General features: G+C 40.4%; 1 protein-coding gene across 2 annotated transcripts; it reads right to left on the reverse strand.

Annotated features, from left to right (window-relative positions):
• Positions 1-364: 364 nt before the first annotated feature.
• On the reverse strand, positions 365-16527 carry LOC126859441 (probable E3 ubiquitin-protein ligase IRF2BPL). Of its 2 annotated transcripts, none has more exons than XM_050610737.1 (5): positions 14678-16527; positions 3222-3373; positions 2846-3041; positions 2382-2617; positions 365-2294 (listed from the first exon to the last, which is right to left on the reverse strand). In XM_050610737.1, the coding sequence occupies exons 1-5, from the start codon at positions 15498-15500 to the stop codon at positions 2154-2156; spliced, it is 1548 nt and encodes a 515-aa protein (XP_050466694.1). In that variant the 5' UTR covers positions 15501-16527; the 3' UTR covers positions 365-2153. The 2 variants fall into 2 exon arrangements, with proteins under 2 accessions (XP_050466694.1, XP_050466693.1); XM_050610736.1 differs by having other exon boundaries at positions 2382-2626; positions 14678-16505.
• Positions 16528-23078: the final 6551 nt, after the last annotated feature.

The following is a 23078-nucleotide window of genomic DNA, read 5'->3' on the forward strand; positions in this document are numbered from 1 at the left end:
CAGAATGTGTATCTATATGCATAACCTTTTTTTATTTTTTTACCTTTCGGTTTTAATTATGCGAATTACGACAACGAATCGTGACAAATAAATGTCATCGATAACTTTACAGCAATATGACATAATGATATGATATAATGATAACATTACAAGTCTGGACACGCTTTAAGAGGATCATCGTGTCGCGCGAACGCGCAAAACATCAACCTGAAATATCGTTACTCGTCGCCGCTAAATCGAGGAGCATGCTGTCATCGAGAAAGCGATATCTCAAACTCTCGGTGGAATTCGTCCGTAACATAACGAGGCGCGACACAGTATGTGTGTATGTGTATGTATGTGTTCTCTTTTTTTTATTTTCTATTTTTCCCCCCGCGACAACTTCCGACAACTGCTCTCTTTTCACTGTGTGCCGATCTGTTTTTGTACAAATATATACAAAAGGATATACGCGCGCGCCCGCGTGCCCGGGAACGGGTCCCTCTTTCCGCGAGAGAATCGCTCGATCGTCGCACGCAAAAAGATCCTACTCGGGCGCCTCCAGCGAGTTGTCTCTGCCTGCCTGCCTGCCTGCCTGCCTTTTTCTCCTTTCACTTTTTTTATCTTTTAGACATAGCGAGTATGTGGTTCCTATTTTGACGGGCGTGCCTTTTTCATCGGTGAAAATGAAAAATCAAAATGCCCTCGACTAAAGGTCTAGCGCATAAACTAAAGGCGAAAGTGGACGTTGCATAGTCAAACATTATATTATATAATTCGCTTTTTACGAGTGACTGAATAGCGCGATGTGGTCACGTATCTCGCGTGACTTTTCTACTTTTTTTTTCTTTCCCCCCCGAAAGACCGGACGAGCGCGATTACAAAGAACGCGAATAAAACGCAACGTCGTGTGCCCTCGCGAGCAAAAAATCGAAAATAGAGAAGGAAAACGCGTCGCGTGTCTCTACACGAAAAAAAAAAGTCTTTCAGAGAAATGACAGCGTACAACTTTATTCGCGAGAACAAAGAAAAGGAAAGAGTGAAAAAGAAGAGACACAAAAGAGAAGTGAAAAGGATAATAATAATTTAAAAAGACACAGAACGCAAAAACGAATACATAGACTTTTGTACACTTAAAAATCGTTAAAATTTTTTTTTTTTAGTTATACGCTTTATTAATATAATGTAGGTATGTACACATATACACAATGTACAGAAAACCCGTGCGCTGGGTCCGAGAATATTTGCCATATGTTTCAATATATAATACAACGAGCGAAGTATAGGGTAGAAAGAGTATACAAACAAAAAAAATAGAAAAAGGACGGCGATCACCATGAAGGTGATGCAATCTTTCGCGTTAGTTATTAATTAAAATCACGACCATCCTAAACGGACACGCGCGAAAAAAAATAAAGTACAATGCGGACCGCATGTGCGTTACGCGATACCAAGTCAATGAGTTTATCTCGAAATGTGTGCATGTATTTGTGTGTGTGTGTGTGTGTGTGTGTGTGTGTGTGTGTGTGTGTGTGTGTGTGCGCACATATGTATGCATGTAAGTGTATGTGTATTGTGTGAAAAAACGCGAGCGATTACGCCCGCGATTACAAGAGACAATGAAGAAAGGCATATCGAGCCTATAAGTACAAACCCAAACCGGGCAACAAATCATCATCATCGTTGTTCACCGTCGCTATTTTAAACACGTGTGCTGCTTTTCTCATTAAAAATCCACGAAAAATAATGTGCTGCTTCCATTGCGTTAATTAACCGCTCTCTACGAAATCCGTATATACATGAGCAGCAAAACAACCGATCGCCAGCATGCAATTTGCCAAAGACTTCTTCTCAAAACCAATCGATAAATACCGTACGGTATCGATCATAACATCAAGACGCATCGTTAGACTTCAAACAAAACCGAATCGTCCACTTCCTCCTCCCCCTCCCACCCATCTCTAATGGATGACATTACAACTTCATGAGAATCTGCACCAGACAACGTCTTTGGCTCGAGTCGTTCGTTGGCTTCCTCCGCTTATCGCCAACGACTATTTATCACCGTTACCAAAAGCGTTTGGCGAAACCCTTCATGGTTCCAACCATAATAGCCCCTCTGAATAAAGGGGGACAGAAAATTTGAGCCCTGAATAGACATTGAAAGAGAATTTTTAAGTTTCTCTCTCTTTCTTAACCTTAAGCCCAGTACCCGCAGTATCCTCGCCCAAGATAGTGGCTATCTCGCCCTGCATGAAAGCCCACGGTACTTGGCTGTTCGCAAGCGGGCATTTCTCGCCACTCGGACAATAAACCTGTAACGAGAACGGAAACACTGTCGATAAGTATCATGATTTCGATTGAAAAGAGCATCTAAGAAAAAGATAATCCGAATCACTCACCTCTGAACCAGCACCCTGCCTCTTTATGCTGTCCCGACTACACGGGAAGCAAAACTTGTGGTGCGGCACGCTGGGACATTGAACAAAATGCGTGTCCTCCAGACGCTCTTGACATAGCGTACATTTCAGAGTCGGTGCCGAGACCGGTTCAGCGCCAGCAGCTTGAGCCACCGCACCCTCGGAGGATGTCGTCACGGTTGTCGAGGACACCTGCCTTGAACTACTGGACCGTCTGCCTGTGGAGCCTGCAGATTAACGATTGTCGTTCTTCGTTATGTTTTAACCTTTCATGAAAAGCTTGATTTTAATATATTAAATATTTTTCCGTTAATCAGATGATATTACGATTTGTCAATATTATATCTGATAAGACGTGAGTGTGTAATTTACAAAATGCGGAGAGTATTGCTTATAGCTCAAGATAATAGATACAAAAAGCTAAAAAATGTAATATAATATATTACCATAACTGTCTGTACTATTCGGGCTATGCTGAGAGCCTCTAGAAGCGCTGCGTTGTTGAGCGGTCGCGGCTGTCGTCGGCGGACTTCTATTAGTGGGGCTGGGATTATTCGGTGGCTGTGGCACGGGCTCCGGTGATGTTAGATTATCAGCGACTGACATTAGGGCGGCCATCGGTGATGGTCCGTTCGCCGCGGTCTAAAAGAAGAAGCATCATCTTCATCAGTTGCAAATTATGAGTACGTTATACGTTTGTATAATGAGGCTCATTTGTTTGGAAGGAAACGTTTATTGAAGGTGCAAACAAATATAGCTTGTCTGAATGGACTGGCCAAGCTCTACTAAGGTGATAACTGTACCATCATTTTATCTACATACCTGATGATGATTCGATTGTGAATTATCGTTGGCACTTTCCTGCGTCGGCGGTGGCGGTGGTGGAGGACTCGTTCTCGGACGAAGAGGCGATCCTCCACCATTGGCCGCGACGTTGGCAGGTGCCAACGGTATGGACGGTCCAACATATGCTCCTGTATAAAAATATATATCGTTAAAATATGCGCTTCTTCATCCAAACGTATCGTAAATATACGCAAGAGAAAGAGAGAGACGTAAAGTATCGAATCCTGGGAATTTTTCGACGCAGATATTAAAGGCGTATTCAAACGAGATTCAGAATATTAAAAGATGAAATGTACAAATAATACAATTCTATTTTCCGCTTTATATTTCTCTACTTTTTTACTTTTTTCATCTCTCGCTTTATTCGTCTTTCATGATATTTTCTCTAAAGATTGCACGACGTCATGTTTTTCAATCCCATTTATCTTTCAAAAAAATGCAGTAATTATTAAAACGATTTTTTTGAGGGGAAAGGAATATTCCTAAATTATTATTTTTAATGTGCAGGATAAAGAATAACATTGCATCGCGATTCAATGATCAAATTGAATACATATTGTTGCAGTTATCATTCAACGTTTGGTTTTCTGTGGTGCTAGCGTTACACACTTATCGAAGCACGAGATTTCTGAAGGAAAAAAATGAATGACACGCGATATTAGAAGCTGTCCCGAGAAAAACGCGCGAACGTGATCGATACGTGGCGTGATAATACGTCAAGCTAACGTCACTTATCGAGAATTTAGATTGTCCTTGCTCATTTTCATTTCTTTGCCATGTGCAATCTCCGTGGAATGTCCTATCCCCCTATAATAATCTGTCTTTATAGCACAATGACTTCATTGGCGAGCAGAAATAAATGTCCTTTTTCCCTCCGACGCAACGCCGATAAATGGTAACGAGACGATTACGGAGAACGAGAGGCAAGTATATAAGTGAATCGTTATTCGCGCACGTCAGATTACGTCAATAACAGTGAACCGTATTATTTCTCTTAACTCGTGCTCTACAGACCTTGAATCAAAATTTCCGCGAAATCTACACGGATCCGACTTGAGATGAAATGATTCGGCAACTTGAAATAAAACTTCCTATTTATTGCGAGATTAAATTTATTTGAAAACTTTGACTTCATCTATAAATAGACATTGTTTCTAAAAATATTTTAATATCTATCAACCGTGCGTTAGAGTTAAATAGGGATCAAATACAAAAGTGTGTGTGTACATATATAAAATTTTAATATCATTTTTAAATTAATTTTTCAACCTAACTTTAATTATTTTAGAAATAAATATTAATAAGAAAAATTATTAATTTTTTTTTTTAAAGTTACTATAAATGATAATCAAAATATAAATACACGTTTAATGTATCCATTTTTGTAAATAAATAAAAATATAGGCGTTTCGTATCAATCACGCCGTTCGTCGTCATGCTTGTCGATTTCGCGTTCGTAACTATTTTGCTTATCGTTATATATACCGGAAAATCAGTCATAGTCACGATTGTCATAAGGCAGTGCATTTTCATAATGTTTATTTGACGAGCCACTTAAGAAACCGCCAAGACCATTAACACGCGGATCGCGTAGATATATATACGCGCAGACTGCGATGAGACGATGACACATCACGACACGGCCACGTTACCGTATTGCGTTGTATCATTATTGGCCTTCGACACACGCCGATCGTTTATCCGATGTTTTATGTATCATACAGTCCGATTGCAGATACTATGTTATCATACAAACAATATATACGATATTCAATCTCTGTCAAAGTATAATTTCCACTTACGCTTCTTTCACATTTTCGATCTAAAAACTAGCAGAAACGCGGAAATTCAACAATCTCGATTAATAAAATTTATCTTACTTCGACTTCTTTTATTGATCTTTAACGATCTTGTCGAGACTAATATTCCTTTTGTAAAAAAAAAATTGCCAGTGACTCAAAGAATTGAATTGAAACGATTGTGAGAAAATCGCGCGATGTGATGCGTTTAACAAGCTCGGCAATCGTCTCTCCTTTTTTTCTTTGCGCCATTATTCCCCGTAGAGCACAATTCATTTATACGTCTCGCTGCTCACTCGTTATATCCCTCTAATCACAATTCGTCACGACCGAGCGGAATATATACTTGTTTCAATTACGCGCATTTGGCGCGACGCCCTTTGTACGCGCGCGTCCGATTGACTTCGTCTTCGGACTTTAACGCATTTCCGCTCACGCGCGTTATTCATCAACGAGAGATACGTGTTCCAAATATTTTCCCAAATATTACGCCAAACTTATGTAATTTCCATGTATATATATCGCTACCTCTCAGAATCACACGTACGAGTCTCCGCATAATAAATCATGAGTGAGAACTTAAACGAACTTTAGAGCGTGCGATATTCCGTACTTGAATTCTATGTTTACATTAATCACGCAATTGCTCGATATCGAATTTTTTTTCTATCGAATATGCAGATGTGTTGTGAGCAAATATCTTAACAAGATTTTTTTTTTTTTCCAACGCTTGATTCTGTTATTTTTGAAACGCGCGATGCCCGCATTAACCTTGAAATGTTGCATGAAAATAATGCTAAATAACACACACAATTGTGATTCTAAAATATTAATATAATTAATGTAGACACAAATAGAACAAATAGAGATATCCCAATAATACAAATCGTTGACGTTTGCATATTTATAAGCACAAACAGAATGCTAATATCTAAGCGAAATAATCATAATATGTATAAAAATCACACGGATAAATGTTCTATATAAACAAGATTGGCGTTTCAAAATTCGCTAATTGCGTTATGAATATTCAAGAACGCGTCGATAATATAATTGATGATCGGAGAGGGGGAAGGGGGGGGGCAAGAGTTCCAGTTATACGTATCATATATACGATATAGCTGGAGCTCCCCTTCTTGAATATTTATGATATTTATATGATATTTATATAATATTTATAAAAAATTATATTAATATTATAAAAAAAAAATTGTTATGCACCATATATTCGATAACAATATTTTTTCTTCGTCTCGCCTGTGTTTTGTAGAAATACAAAATGTCATCCCTGTTCGCGTCGATGCTATTTTTAACTGCTAAAATATGCATGCAGCCTCTCTCTCTCTCTCTCTCTCTCTATATATATATATATATATATATATATATATATATATATATATAAATGTGCCGATATAATATCAAGTATTTCGCTGGCGTGTTGATATATATATATATATATATATATATATATATATATATATAATAAATATATAAGCGAAACACGTTGATATTGTATCGATCTTTTTTTTCCGAGGGTTGAGAGGTCCGTGCGAGGCAAGAGAGAATGGCTCGCATATCAACAGTCAACTTTGGCCGCACGAACGGTAAGAATCATCATTCGGTCACGGCTGTCGCGGTGACACGCAATCCCGCGTGCAGATTACGCGCGGTTTCTCCCTCTCACCCCTCCGATCCTCTTCACGTCACAAGCTGGTGTGTGTGTGTGTGTACGAGTCACCGAGAAGAGCCTCGCCTACGGCTGCACGGAGCGAATGGAGGGAAAGGATAGACAAAGAGAGGAGATAGAGTGCCACCGGGTAAACGTGTGACCGGTACTTTTCCGTGACGGCTCCTATAGAGCGCGAGGACCGGCAGCGAGGTTCTTCTTTCTATCTTCGCGAGTGAGAAACAACGCGATGAAGCGAGCGAGACGAGGGGGGGGAGAGGGGAGAGACGCGCGAGGGGGGGAAAACGCGTGCGCGACTCTCACGTAAAACCGACACATCGCATCACGCTCGTAGGCGGCCCCGGCTTAGTCACACTCGATCAGGGCCGTGTCGCGCGCTCGCGATTTATAGCGGGGTTTGTTTCCCTCAGCGCCAATCCCGTTCCGCGCGGAGTTTCTCGGTAAACGAAATTGCTCTCGCATTGCTTCCGCGAACGGAACCGGTCGGTTTATATCCGCGCGAAAAGCCTGCCATGAAAAAAGGCGAGAACGATAAATAACGAACGGATCTGATGGATCTCGGCATGGAAACGTGTCTTGTATGCAAATTGAAGAAAATTTTTATTTTAGATTGATTTGTAATGGTTTAATTTTTCTTAATATCGATGGCGAAAGAAACATTAGTTGCACTTTTATCTCGAATACATATTTTTTATATAGATTTTCTAATATTCCCTCTTTAAATTATACATAAATAAAATAATTTCATAGAGAATGTATAAAAGATTCAAATAAAATATTTTTTTGCTTCTTTGAGTTTTTTTTATGATCGTTCTTTATCTTTAGATATTTCACGCGTTTACTCGATTGTAATGTTAACTCTCAGCTTATTCGAATGAAATTTCACTCATCGTTTATCTTGATCTGATAAATTCCGTCTCTTTAATCTGTAATCTAATCAAAGTACACTATCTACGTGCATTATTAAATGTCACTAATCTCCAAGTATTTAACTATAGATTTTTATAATTACGCGCGTTTTTTGTAAAATTGAAAATGTAACATCTTACACGCAGATACATGAAATATCAAAAGGATACCTAAAGCGTCATCAGAATAAATTTTTATTTACACATTGTTACTAACAGTTATGTGATTATATCAATAAGAGAATTATATAAAAAAATATATTTATGATTATGTTTATGTTATTATTTCTTTTTATCTCGTTAAAATAAGATGTTATTCTTCTCGATGATTCACGGCAAAAGCGAGCTTAAGCGGTGACTCGAATCAACATTTCCTCTTTAAATGTCAACGATAATTTTATAATCATGTGCAAATTGAAATCTTCATCGGGAATTAGTTGAAATCGAAAGTAAATCTTATACATCGTATATGTAATGTTTCACCAAATATAATGTTTTTCTCAGATATATATTTTTAAATATTAAATATCTACACTGAATTATCATTTGTGTATACAGGATGTCTAAAAAAGTCAACCACTATTTCGCGCGCTATATTTTCTTTCGTTACAATTTTTTAAAAAGACATTTGTTTATTTCTCTGTCTTCTTTTATGTTCATTTTTCTTTTATAGACTACACACTGTCAGATTTTTATTATTGTGCGTGTATATTTTGCGATCGCATTACGAAACTCGCGCACCGAAAAACGACACGTCTTTCACGCGTAGCAATAAAACGTATACGACACGCGTTACACGCGTAAATTCATTCGCGAGTATATTCGCACATCCCTGGACTTTACGTATCGCTGTCGGCTGGTCAGCTAGTGGCCTTGTTTCGAAAGTACGACCCTCCGTCCCGCTCCCTTTCCTTTCCCTCTCCACCTACGTACTCCTCGTTGATATGCGCATTTATGCCTGTCGTGTGTACACGCGCTCTCTGCCATACATACATATGTAAAACTCGTCTCGGTGACGTAGGGCAGGAGAGCGAGATATCTGTTTATGCGCCATTGTGTATGATTGAGCGTAACGTAAACGCTTGCAATACGTAGCGATCATTGCAAAACTTGCCATTCGCGTAAAACTCCACATTTATTTCTCGCTATTATATCTTAATAGCCCTTAATCATTATTATATCTAAACAATGTACACTAGAATTGCATTGTTTGTGTTTAATTTCTCTTTTTAGATATCTATACATCCATGATTAATTTCCTAACTTGCTTCTCTCTCTTCAAAAAACGAGAAAATTATATTGAAAGAATGTATACATATAGTGACTAATAAAAATAAAAAAAAAAAAAAATAAAAAAAAATTGCCGAATATGATATATGATTAGTATGATAAGTGATATATTTAGAATGTTTACATTTTTTTCTTCTCAAAAGTTCATTGAATACGTCATGCTAAGCGAAATTATCATTCGTTTTATTTGATGCGCATAATGTACGTTGACACGTGTCCGCTATGAAGGATTTATCTCGTTGACATGAATACAATCAATGAATACGTAACTCTCTGCATTTAGAGATATATCGCATTTCATTTCCATCTAATACGATGAAAGACGCTTTGGCATTTCGCTCTATATGCTTAGCACATGAGAAGGAACACAAATTGGTGGCTCCGATTTCCCCTCCTTCCGCCCGTTCTCACCTCGCCCCCTCGTCGCACGTACACGCGTACGTGAGAGCGCTCGGCCAGTCAAACAGCCAGTCGACTGATCGTATCTGCTGCCGCCGCCGCCACTCTTGCCGCATGATTGATCACGACTGACGTTGCTGCTCGGAAACTGACGTAACGTACGTGCTTAACGTTCGCGAAATGAGATGCTTTCGCAAACAAGCGCCACAGGTCACGTCCCGTACAATTCCGGACATTCCGAGTTTGAAAGAATACGAACGCGAAAAAAGAACTTATATATATATCCTTCTCTCTGATTTTTGAAAATGCGGTGCTAACTTCACACCGGTTCTCTCTGATCTGTCACATATAACCAATTATTAACATGCCTTAATTTATGCAGAATTACTTTGTTAGTACTAAACAAATATGAGAATGACTCAGAGATTTTTCTTGTGGAGACCTTTAACATGAAAGAATCAGTTATGCGATAAGAAATTATGTGATATGAAATCGGAATATTATGTAAATTACAGTTAATGACGCAATATTATGTGCATAATAAATCATCTGAATACCTGAAATTATCTAAACAGAAAGAAATATATAAAATAGAAAAAATAGGAAAAAAATTAATTAAATTGAAATCATCTAATTTACATTAGTTCTTCCTGTAAAATAAACTATGCGCAGGAATACAATATTTGTTAAACATTAATTTTTTAAATACCTATAATATGATATAATATGATATAGTGATACAATATGTACGCATAAATGGCCAAAATTTATATAGAGTTCCACAAGTCCACTTGTGAAATTCAATTTTTTTTAAGGATAATGTCAATACTATATAATAATTGTATGTTTGTAAATAATACAAACACTAAGATGAATGGAAGTCCAGAATGATGCATAGAAATACAGATGCAAGAAATAATTGATTTCGATTCTCAAGAAAATCTTATGAAAAAAATCAAATGTTGAGACAATGTTTCTCTCAATGATATAAAAGAGGGGCTATAATAATTGACTTGTCAAAATAAAAAAAAAATACCAACAAAATTAATTTAAAAAATATTTTATTTTACAAAATATTTTACATGTAACAAAAAAGATATTTTATTAAACATAAAGAATTCTCCATATTTGTAGCGTTAAAAATTGAATTTGATTTTTATATGTGTTTCACAAACTCTGTTAAAATCATACGGATTAACAGAATTATTCTCGCAATAAAAATTGACGATACACATTGGCGAGTAAAATCGGGAAAAATTTAGTGAGCAATTAATTACGAAAGATCAATAATCGATAAGTCGAATCAAAGCACAAGCGGGATTTCTTTGGATCAAAGGCTCTCTCACAATCCGCGTTTATTTCCAGACCCCCAATCTTTGCCAGCGGTAATCTATTTTTATCGTGGACTTGCGTACGTAAACGTGAACGCTGTCTTTTGAAGGGAAATACAGTAACTTGAAGAATAAAAAAAATCTTGACAAGAAAAAATAAGCAAAATCTTATTTGTATCTCTCACAAGCTTTTTCTCTGTCATTTTGTTGCAATAGTATTTTCACAATGATAACAAATCAATGTAACCATATCTCGGCATTATCAACATTATCATATAATTCCGCTAATATTTACAGCAGGCAAGGTAATAAATTTTTTATAAAAATGTTTAAGATATACAAAATAAAATTTTAATTAATATCTAAGTTTTATCATTATCATTTGCAAGAGAGAAATATATGATGATGAAATTACTATAATAGATATAATCTAAAGATTGAGCGATTTGAAATATTTTTATCGAAGCGCACTTCGCATTGAATAACAGTGATAACACGATGGTTCTCGCTGATTATCCTGCAGCCATCATCAGATAAGATAACAACACAGCTGCGTATGATATCGGCCAGTGCGACAATATATTAAATACAAGAGAACCTCGCGAACCCAAAAATTCTGATTTTAATGAAATTTTTATTCGAGTACAAATTTTTCTTTGAATATGTACAAAAAAATTGATTTTTTCTAAATTTTAACAAATAGAAGTGATTAAATAGAGGTGTGTTCTTACCATGAAACTTTTATATACATTTATAAACATTTTTTGATATCACAAATAGTTTTCGAGATATATCGAGAAAGCCACTCTATATATGAGGAGTAATTTCACTCTTTAATATCGTTTCGACACTTGACAAGTTTTAAAATTGTTTATTTACATCCCTACATGTGTGCAAAGTTTCATGAAAATCAAAATTTTTCGTTTCACAAAGGTTTCCTCCTTGTCAGCTGTTTGACGTCCAACGTCATTGCACCGAGTGTTTCGAAAACAACAGGCAGATTCGCGATTCTTGTCGGGTCATTGAAGATTTATTATTTACGGACAATCGAGAAACATTCGTTTCGATTGAAAGCCATGTGTTTTGGACGATGCTTCGTTTACAGAAGATTTCTACATCGATAAGTCGGATGAAAATTTATAAATACAAAGATTTCATAATCAGATTCTTACATTATCACCGTAACATTGAACAAGGTGCGAATTTAAACAGAGACTCGCGTGAGAAAAATAAACATCCGTCTAAAGCTAAAGGATGACGCGATCCCAACAACTCGTAAACTCACACACTTCGACAAAGACAGAATGGGTAAATATTATTCTCTTTTTACTTCTTCGCGTGGATCTTGAAAGAAGAACCTTGGAGGATTTATATTTCACAAATATAACCGTAAACGCGCTCTTAAAGGCTGGATGATTAGAAAGTGGTCCCGCAGTGTCCAAATAACGGTCGATGAAGCAAGGTCACCGTGCCGCTCGCGTGTAGAGTCAGGTCAGGTTAGGTTGGGTTAGCTTACGGCGACACGCGCGCGGCACATCGTCATCGTCGCTTGTCAATGAGCCCGCGTATCTACCAGCGCGAAAAGTAAGCGACGCGCGAAGAAGCAAGAAAAGGGGGCACGCTACAGTTATCCCAGATGAAATGTCACGATGATGGCAGCGGAGGAGACAACCGGTTTCGTGTGCAACGCGACCGGAGATGGAGAGAAGCGGGATGGAGGTGGCGCGAAAAACCTCGCCAGGGCGAAGATCGAGCGTCACGGTACGCTAGAAACGAGATGGAGACGGTTGGGGGGGAGGGAGGTGAACGCACTCACTCGATGTACAGTCGAGTACCATCGAATGATGCGCGCGCAAGGTACGCTCGCGTACTTCAAGTATAAACATCACAATTTTACATGAAATTTTGGTATGCGTCGAAATTGATTTTCGGGTACTGCGAAACGTCACTCGACTTTAGTTTCAATTTTAAAATACCGTGAAATGTCTCATTGAAATTTCGAGTAACATTAATGTGTTCCATTTATTCCCCTTTGTCCATATATATATATATATATAAAGTTTATAAATTTGATAAAAAAATTCGTGAGTATATATTTTTGCAAGAGTACAATCCGAAACAGCGATGTTGGGCGAAGATAATTACGACTGACGTCATTCGTGCGTGTCTGTGATCTTTTTCCCTCATTCATTATCGGTTCAACGCTCGCGTTCGTAACTCATTAAAGAGCAAACAAAGCAAGTCAATCACTTTAGACGCGACTTTATATCGCGTCGTGACGTGTGAAAAGAATCGCGCGCGAAGAATCATCGACGGCGACCGTGGCCAATATTTATCGCCGTCGTTGCTTCGCGGAGCCATCTGTCACTTCGATTGTCATCCCGCGCTTATCTCAAAATAACGTTGCGTTAATGCAACGCTCCGTTCTAAAACGCGGAGCTGCTTGGCGACCACAAGCGAGATTCGTTCGTTATTGAGCGAGAGCGACACACGACCGTCTCATTCATCGAGTATAAATACAACGACGACGACGACGACAGCGGCGACGGCGGCGTGGTAGCAGCGGTAGCGTGACGTCACCTGATTCGACACGTCACGGCATGGCAACTGAATGTATCTTTTGGTCGTCCCATCACGTGCTCGACGTACGTCTCTTTGTACGCGTTCGGACGCCGATTGAAGGCGAGGAGAGGGACGGACAGCTGAGGGGAAGGGGGAACGACAGAGAGGAAGGATAAAGGAGAAAGAGCGGAGCGAGGAGACGAGGAAGGACGTTAACTTCTTCGCTTTAGCGCGATCTCCCGAGCTATGTCATCGTCGTCGTTCTATGTCGTGTCGATCTATATACACGCGTGTGCGTGTGCGTTGCCTTCTCGCGCCAGATGGCCACGAATGATAGTTGTGTGCAGCCGCGCGCGCCCAGCCCTCCTTCTCCTCCACTATTTATAGTAACGACCGATAAAATACGCCGCCCGCTAAAAAAAAAAATTACGTCGACCTAACTACCGTGCACGTCGTATATACGGTTGCGGATTGCTCGGGACACTTTTTGCCTCGTAACGCGCGAGCTTCTCCGTGGATCGACTTTTCAAGAGAAAGGCACGAATAGAAAAAAAGTAAAAAAAAAAGAAAGAAAAAAAACTCCGTTGTTCTATTACGGTGAACGTGTGTCATATATTCAACTGTCGAATTCTACATTACTACAGGTGAAATAATCCTTCATTTACCTGAGCATAACAAAAAGTAACCTTGACCAACTTTGACTATGCCTAAAAAAGAGATTCGCAATTTATGATATTCATCGGAATTGCGATCCCTGAGAGTTATATTTTGACGAGAAAACACTGACGGAACGCTCGACAAAACTCGCATTTTACATTTCTGTCGAGCATCCTCAATTATGTTTGCCAATTGGATCTTAAAATGTTGATTATTAAAAAAAAAAAAAATCAATTTTCGAAAGATTTTTCTTAATCGTTGATCAATTATAATACTAATTATCAATGATTAATAATTCTGATTTATGAATAAAAAATCCGCGATGAGTTATATCTCATAATCTGTCTCAATACGAAGAATTAGATTTTTTTCACGCAGTCTTTAATGAATTGTATTTTAAGATACACACTATACAATAAGAGCGAAACTCCTAAACATCGCATAAATTTGCAAAGATAATTATGTTAAAACGTTCTCTGAATTTTGTCATCCGTACTCTATGTATTTCGCATTTGGGATGAAACTTAGGAGGGCGAGATTTACGTAGAGAATCCAAAGTCGATGTAATCGGAAAAACAAAAGTATAAACCGATAAGGCAAAGGCAGAGCGCGTAAATCCCGCATCGATATACTTGTACTTGATTCTTTTCGCCTCGTCAAGTTTCGAGAAAACGCTACGCGGAAAATTGTCGAAGAAAGGACGGCGATTGGCGAAGAGCGGCGATCGAGGGAGACGACCTACCACCATCATTGATTGCGCGAGTGAGCGCGAGCGTGTCCCAGAAGCGAGGAAACTCACCGTTGGCCTTGAAGGTAGTGGCGGTCTCGAAACTGGGCGCTCTCACTGGATGCTTCTCCTTGTTTCTGTCCGGGATGTAGCTGACGGCGAGGCTGACGGCCGGCATGGAGTCGCCGCGCGTCAATGGCGGCCTGACCGGGTGCTGCTCCTCCAATGACAGCCTCTTCTCGGTATGCTCGTCCTCGTCGATGGCCGAGATGCCGCGCTTGAGCTGGGTGATGCCGCGATTGTGGCCGAGGTTCACGTGATGCGCCACAGCGGCCAGATGGGCGTTGGGCAGACGCACATTGTTGCTCCTCATGCCGTTAGCCATCTCATGGGTGGCCTCCTCGCCGGCGTGTTGACGGCTGATCTGCTGCTGGGCAGCCGCGGCTGCTGTGCCAGAGTTGAACTCGGTGATGGAGTTGCGATGGTGCAGCTGCGAGTAACTGGCGATGTTGTGGTGACGCGAGTGAGTCTGGCTGGTATTCTGGATCGGTAACACGTCGAGATTCGTACCACCGCCGTTGTGCTCCGTGTGACCGGCGGTGGTACGATAGGTCTTGGAGGCGGACGACGGTCTGGCGTCCTGGAAACCGTACGCCTTCTTCAGCTGCTTGGCCGACTCGAGCACGAGGTCGATGCGGTCGGCGCCCTCGTAGTTGACGCAGCCGCGGCACACCGGTTCCGAGAAGTCCATTATCATGGCCCAGGGCATCCTGGGCAGATCGCACAGGTAACACTGCGTACGCTTGCCCATCATCTTGCCGCCGAAGGAACCGCCGCTGCTCGCACGCTGATGACGGATACCGCGATCGTCGTCGTCCACTCTGCGTCGTTCCATAGCTTTATATCACTTTACACATCCACCGTTCGATCTTTCGGTATGTGTAATATAACGAGGGACGCTCTGTACCTCTTATTAACCGCGAGATGTATCTCTTGCGTTCTTACGTACTAGAGTCGTCCTACAGTAACACCTCGCTCTATTTCCTCTCGTTCACCACAATCTACGACTTTTCTCCGCCACACAACGCGCTCTCTCTCTCTCTCTCTCTCTCTCGTCTCTCTTTCCTCTCGCCTCTTCCGCTTGGATCACTCTGCCACTTTGCGAAGCAAAGATCGATTCCGACCGTGGAAAATACGAGCCTCCGCCGCACTACTCGTCCGAGAAATAGCCGTCGCTCGAAATAACGACGACGATAACGTCAATTGCCACTCGTCTCGCGCGCGCTCCGTCGTCACCACGGCTCGCGGGCACATGAGCCGCGAGAGGATGAACGGCGCGAAGCGACGCCCGCGAAGGGCGCTCCGATTCGATCAAACGAACGATCGGAAAGCCGGGAATGGCGGGAATCCGCGGAGAGAACACTCGCGAACGACGCGCCTTTTGTACAACGGACTGACTGAGAGACGCCGAGACGCAATATCTATATCACTGATCTGTGTCCCGCACACACCGGGAAATGAAGCGAGCACCGGGCACGATGGCCGCCGCCGCCGCCGTCCTCGTCCTCCGCGTAATAATAACGTGTATGTAATTCTTCTCTCAGTTTCTCACCGCTCCGAACAAAACCGTACACGGGAACGAACACGCGAAACGCCGAACGATACGGATGTACGCGCGCGACAGGACGATACGCACGTCCGTCTAGCTAGGCTGGCGTACGAAGAGACGAACGTTCGGAGAATGCGGCGGTAAAACCGAGGCTACGCGACCGTCGTTCCCTCCTCCCGATTACTAGTATCGTCTCCCTCGATACGGTACTTTTCCCTATCTCCCTCTCTCTCTCCCTCGAGCGCGCCCGACGTTTCGCGTTTGTTCGGCTGCGCTCGGCTCTACGCGCTCGTTTTCCCTTCCCCTCTCCCCCATCCCGCCGCCGATCCCACCACGTTCGTTTGTTCTCTCTCGTTCTTTCTCTCTCACGCTCGCGTCTTCCCCTCCTCACCCATACCGAGCCATTGCCAAGTCGTCCCTTCCTCTCCTCTTCACCACCCCCCGCGGAACAGCTACGACGCGGCGGCGGCGGCGACGACGACAACGACGACGGCAACGACGCGCTCGGCCAATCGGGCGTTGTGGCGTCATGGTGCATGACGTCATAATAGCAAAGCAGCGCATGCGCGCTACGGATTGCCCTAGGGGGACACGTAGGCAGCGACCGGGATTCAAAGTGCGAAACACGAGCGGGGTGGTGGCGGTGGGGTGGGATCGGAGGGAGTCTGCATACTGTGCGCGCGCGCGCTCACGTTTACATCACTCCGGCGCCCACTCTTCATAAAAGCGGCCGGTTTTACACTCGCGAAAACTCCAAGAACGGTATTTCCGTGCTGCATCAACGATATCCGAATCAAATGTCCGAATTATTAAAGAAGCGTCGCGATGATAATGTCGATATCGAATCTGAATTTTTGCAATTATCCTGAGCGATGCTTTTGCTTTTTAATGAATAAATTTAAGCAAGCGGTCAGAGAAATTTGTAATTGGAAGGCTACAGAATGCAGCCACCATTGCACGATTCGAATTGCGTGTGAAATAAATAAATAAATTTCCGAATAAAATGCCGAAGATATTTAAAAATTTTTCACAGATAATTATTTTTTAGCAATAACTCAAATGTAATGACGATCAGATGGAGCTGTCATTGTTTATATATTTAAATATTGTATAGAGAGAAAGATTTACATATATTATTTTTCAGCTGCAATTACTCCTACAATAAACTCGCTCTCTCTCTCTCTCTCTCTCTCTCTCCGATAGATTTATATATTTGATTCACAAGAGAAAATAAAGTTAAAAAAAAATTTATTTCCTGTTTGCATCATAACTACATAACTTATCAATTTTTTGACATTTTATTACGTCAAAATTTGACAAAGTGCTCGTCGCGAACGTGTCTTTCCGTCTCCTTTCGCTCTAATCTCTGCGGCATAAACAATGATCGTTATTATCGCAGCACCCGCTGACTCGACGGCGCGCGAATGGCGCGTTATTTTATCGGTTTTTCTTAGCGATAACACGACGAACGATACCGGTCGATAGGAACAACACCGAGGTGTAGGTGCGCGAATGTATTATCCGCCAGCGTTATCAAAAGACGAAACGACATATGCGCTAAGCGCTATGTCAACCTTTCAGTTTGAGCAGTTCAGTTTTGAGGATTACTACGTGCAAGCATTCCAACATTAGCCTTATTTCTACACTGCATCGCGAGCCGTAATTATGATGTATTTCGCAATAATTACAGCATCGATAATTAATTTACATATAACACAATAAAACTTGATGGTAAAAATCTGACGAATTCAACTTCGACGAACGCTATAAAATCGTTACAAAAAAAAAGTCCAACTCTAATTTCTAAACCTAACTATCGCTTTCCTTTATAAATATTTTTGCTGTCAAAATACGAGATATCTCGTCTAGCTGAGGTCTCATAATAATTTATATAACTCGTAATGGCGTATTTCGTAATCATTGCTATATATTAAAAACCGCGAGAAATCTATATCAAACTGTTAATCTATTTCGGAGTCGAAGTGAGTGATGCTGGGAGATATGTTTACGTCTCGGTTATTTACATAATATTGATAATACGCGAACGCTTACATCATATCTCGAATCATTATACGCTCGTTAATAATGCCAGGAATGTTCGCTAACGACGGGGATTGCGGTAATCGTTGATTACGTTGATTGTTATGTCGGCCCCTCCATGTTGCGTGCGCGAATGAAAGAGAGAGAAAAAAAAAAAGGAAAACGAGCACAACATTAACACGGTGACGTGACGTGCAATTTGGCAAACATTGTCGTGTCATGATTGTATATGTATATCGTGCATGTATACTTTCTCGCGAAGCTGCGCCGCAGCGAATGATCCAGCCGTCGCGCGAATGACATCAGTCTGACATCATAGTGTATACAGCATGAGATCGCAACGTGAACTCTTCTTAAAGCGAGGGAGAATGATGATCTTTGCCTCGACCATGGCGGGGACAAGGAGAGTATAATTAGACGAATCGGCTTATCAATTGTCGTCGTCGTCTCTACGCTCGTATCCAGGAAAACAAACGTTTCTTGCCTCTTGCATGCGGCTCGTATATAAAACACGTATTCGTGCTAGAAAATTAAATTCGCAAAAATCGATTCTCTCTTTCTCTTATATAAAATAATAATAAAATATATATTATCTCTCTTCTCAAAGATGTGTCGATTGACCAAAGCAAAGCGTTATCATCTCTAAGATGCGCCAACGTCGACTGAGCAGACTGAGAAAAAAAAAGTTGTTGATTTGACTAAATGTGTTCAACTGATTATTATTTCTTTAATTGAAATATTTAAATATTTAAGTTAAATACGACATATTAAATTTAACATGACGTATATTTGACTTAAATACTTAAATGTTTCAATTAAAAAAAATAACCATCAGTTGAACACATTTAGTGAAAGCAACAACTTTTTTTTCTCAGTGGCAGATGTAATAAATTATGTCTTACATCAATCGATTCTTAGAAAAAAAAAAATTGAATAATATCTTCGCGTAATAAACTGGAATCAAAATGCGCGCGAACGTACGATGTCGATCGGTTTTGGAGGTCGTTATCGCTGTTCGGCTTGTAATCGGGTTTTCATCTTGCGGAAGACCGATAACGAGGCAGCCGAAGAAGACTGATTCGGTGCTCTCACACGGCGCAAACACGCGCCGATGAGTAAATCGAACAGACGCCGGAGCGATTGGTAAATTTGGCCTGACCTCTCTGGATAACTCGGCCACGTGCCGTCTGTATATTACGGTATGCGGGGAGGGGGCGAAATGCGCCAAACATTATTTATCGAGTCGGGACCAAGAATACACACACCTTGGCGACGAGATAACGAAGATAGTTCACCGATTGACCGTACGTACGGCCGTTCCTTCGCGAAGGAAGGAATATGGCGTAATAAAACGCCGCAACGGTGACCCAATAATAAGTATTATCAGTATCAATAATAAGTATTATATTATGCTTTCCACGTACATAAATCAGACAAGTGTTTTTGCATCCGCTTAAAAAAAAAATCATATAAAGGTATATATTTATATCATATTTTTATCATCATTGAAAACAAATTTAGGGTGCAGGTATCTTATTGATTACCATATTTTTACTCTTAATCAATTGAAAATAGTATAGAATTTAATAGTTTTAAAAACAAAAGTATTTATACGTGTTCAGATTGAATGGTATATACATTATGGTTTCTGTGCAATTTCACATATATTTTAATATTATGTCTTTTATAAAGTAATCCCTTTTTGCTCACACTTTTTTTTTTTTATTATAAGAACGTCAATTGATGCGCGACGCAGAAACGTCGGAAATTTTGTTGCGCGACTAACGGCGATGAATTTTTCCCATGTCGTCGTGGATTATAATTTTCCGCGGGGCCGACCGATAGGGCAATTATATCGCCGCATTGCAAAATAATTTCCGGCCGATCGAGACGGCCGGTAGACGCGTATGAGAATCACTGCAGGGCCGCTTCGATCAGCGCAGCTGTAAATCGAAGAAGCCGTCTGGCTTCTAATTTTATCGCGCGACAGAATGAGAATGAATCGACACATGCTACAGCCGCCAAGCCCGTCGGATTTTGCCTCTCGTAAAGGGCAATATTAAAGTCTCGAATCGATCTTTAGATCGTGATGATTCACATTGGCGCGCCATGCGATACATCGCTCTGCCGTAAAAGAAAATTCATTATGTTTCAGATATTCATGACGTTCGCTAAGAAAAGCAGATCTATGCAACGTTAATAGATTATTGCGGACAGAGAACGAGTGTTTTATAAATCTCGATTAATATCTGAAAGCTGTGAATGAGATATTACGCGTCTAGATCAATAAAAGGTAGAAATAAACACTTTACCGTGTCATATTCAGAAACACCGTTTAAATATACGTAACTAAGCAATAAAAGTAACATGAAAGTAACATTTCTCTTAATTAGTCTTATCAAGATCCGAGACGTATTTAATGAAAAGAAGGCGTGTGGTTTTTTTAGTCTTATTACACGGGATCTGACGTGATATATAACCGATTATTTTATTCAGAAGCTTTATAAAAATTTATATAAAAGCTTCATTTATATCTCATCGTCATTTCCTTCTTTGAAAACGACCGGAACGGACTTTTCGCCGATCAATGCGAACGAAAGACGAATATGCGAATAACCGCGGACGCCCTTGATCGATCGAGTCGCTTACGCGAGAATCAGACGTGGCGAGAATTCCCGCCGACGAGGCGAATCGATTCGACACCTTGAATTCGCGATGCAACGCATCCGGTGTCGCGCCATCCAAATCGACTCGATTATTATGTAACATTCGCTCGACATATTTCTTTCCGGAAATACCAATCATACAGAATTTCGAAATTCTCTATGACCAAGCCTATCGAACATTTTTTTCTAATTACAAATATAATAGCCTAGATATTTTATATTTATTCTTTAAAAGTAAAAAATAATGTCTCGTAATATGAATTTTTATTAACGAATATTATTTCCTTCTTTATACATTTTTGTGATGCGTGGAATGGAATTTTTGATATCAGCGATAAGATTATGTAAAGTTCTTCGATAAACGATAATGTTAGCTTAAGGTTTAAACGACAAACCCTTTCTTCTGATCTCATAAGTCAACGAAAAGTAAGATACGATGGCATAATCGCGTTGAGAAAACAGTTATTTGCAGTGCATGACGTAAGAAATATCAGTTATTTGTAACTTTTTAAATGGCTGGAAACCACAAGACAAGATGCGAATGCGTATCGCATGACCGATAAGATTTCAAAAAATTCCTCTTTATTTGCAGAAAAATCAGATAGCTGTTACTTTAGCGTCATGCAAGAATCAATCGTACTTGATAAAAATTATATTATCATTTAACCGAGAGAAAGAAAGAGAGAGAGGCAAAATAACCTTATTTATATCTTGCAGTGAAGATAACATATGTGTGTATCAAATGAAATAAAAAAATGTAAAACTGATTAAATTGATTTAGTGTATGTACACACACAAACAAAAGTTTAATCAATTTTATCTATATATTTCGTGAGAGAATCGTGATTTTTTTTGCATATCCTACATATAAAAATACATATTTAAAATAAAGTAAGAAAAAAAAACATTTTTAATTTATTCGCATAAATATAAAACTATGGAAAAAAAAAGAAAAATACATTTTCAAATATCGATCATCTCGTGATATTTTGCGCAGGATTATTCTGCTTTCTTTATTCCGCCCCGCAACACAAAAGGATCGCGTTGTACTTTCTCGAGCGTAAGTCAGGCTTCGGCCAGCTCGTCGCCGCTTTACGTGCTCGCCCCAGAGTATATCTCGTATATCTCGTGACGTCACCCTGCCACAACCTGGCAACATCGCCGAGGCAAAGCCGACGTTGCGATGTTGTCGGCTCTCGCCAGGGCTCTTTCGCCGGAAATTCGGAACGTCTGGACTTCTTCTGGACCGTTGTGATTTCCGCTGGCATTCCTTTCGTCACGCGCTCATGCACGCACGCACGCACGCACGCACGCACGCACGCACGCACGTACGTACGCAGGCACGCATGCACGATGACGAAGATAATTTTTACGTGTATAGACTTTTGAGAGCTCATCGCTCGATACATGGCGATATATAACGTAATGTAAAGATGAAACGTGATTTAGATAGCGCGATTTTCCTACCGTTTCAGCGGAAACATTCACTTTCGCGTTCGCGTCATCTTAGAGAATCTACCGTTACATGAATAGCTTTGCTATAAAGATATTTTCTTGAGAGCAACACCGTATCTAAAGCCCGAAGAAATGTATACGTGAATATTCAGTTGCATTTATTTAAAACATCTTTTAATCCATATTCGCTTTGCATGTATATAGTTTAATTATTAATTATATATGGTTCTAAGTAGAGAGTATACAGATGTCATCTTATCATTCTCAAAATTTGAAAATTAAAAAAAAACATAATTATAAAATTTCTATTTTTATCAAGTACCATCTTTTTAAATGTTACACCTCGATTGGCAATTGTCGCATAGAGAATAAATATTACGGTTACGATAAAAAGGCCTCGACAAACTCGCGAGCGACTATACTCGACTGCAAATACAATCGCGATGCTCTAATTCTAACAAGTCGATTCGTATATCAATTCTCGTAAGGGAATACGGAAACTCGTGCGAGAGAGAGAGGGGGGGGGGAGGGAAGGTCCACGCTCCTCTACGTCTGAATCGGGCTTTACGCTCGCGTAATCGTAGAACGACGCCAGCAGCAGGCGATCGTGGTGAGAAGCGGTGGCGGGGGCCGGCGGGTGTAGCCGGGAAACGGATAATATCGTGTTCTGTCACGTCACATAGTGCGCGCGAACCGGCCGCCG

This window comes from Cataglyphis hispanica, chromosome 3 (genome assembly GCF_021464435.1).
Source record: "Cataglyphis hispanica isolate Lineage 1 chromosome 3, ULB_Chis1_1.0, whole genome shotgun sequence".
Classification (NCBI taxonomy): domain Eukaryota; kingdom Metazoa; phylum Arthropoda; class Insecta; order Hymenoptera; family Formicidae; genus Cataglyphis; species Cataglyphis hispanica.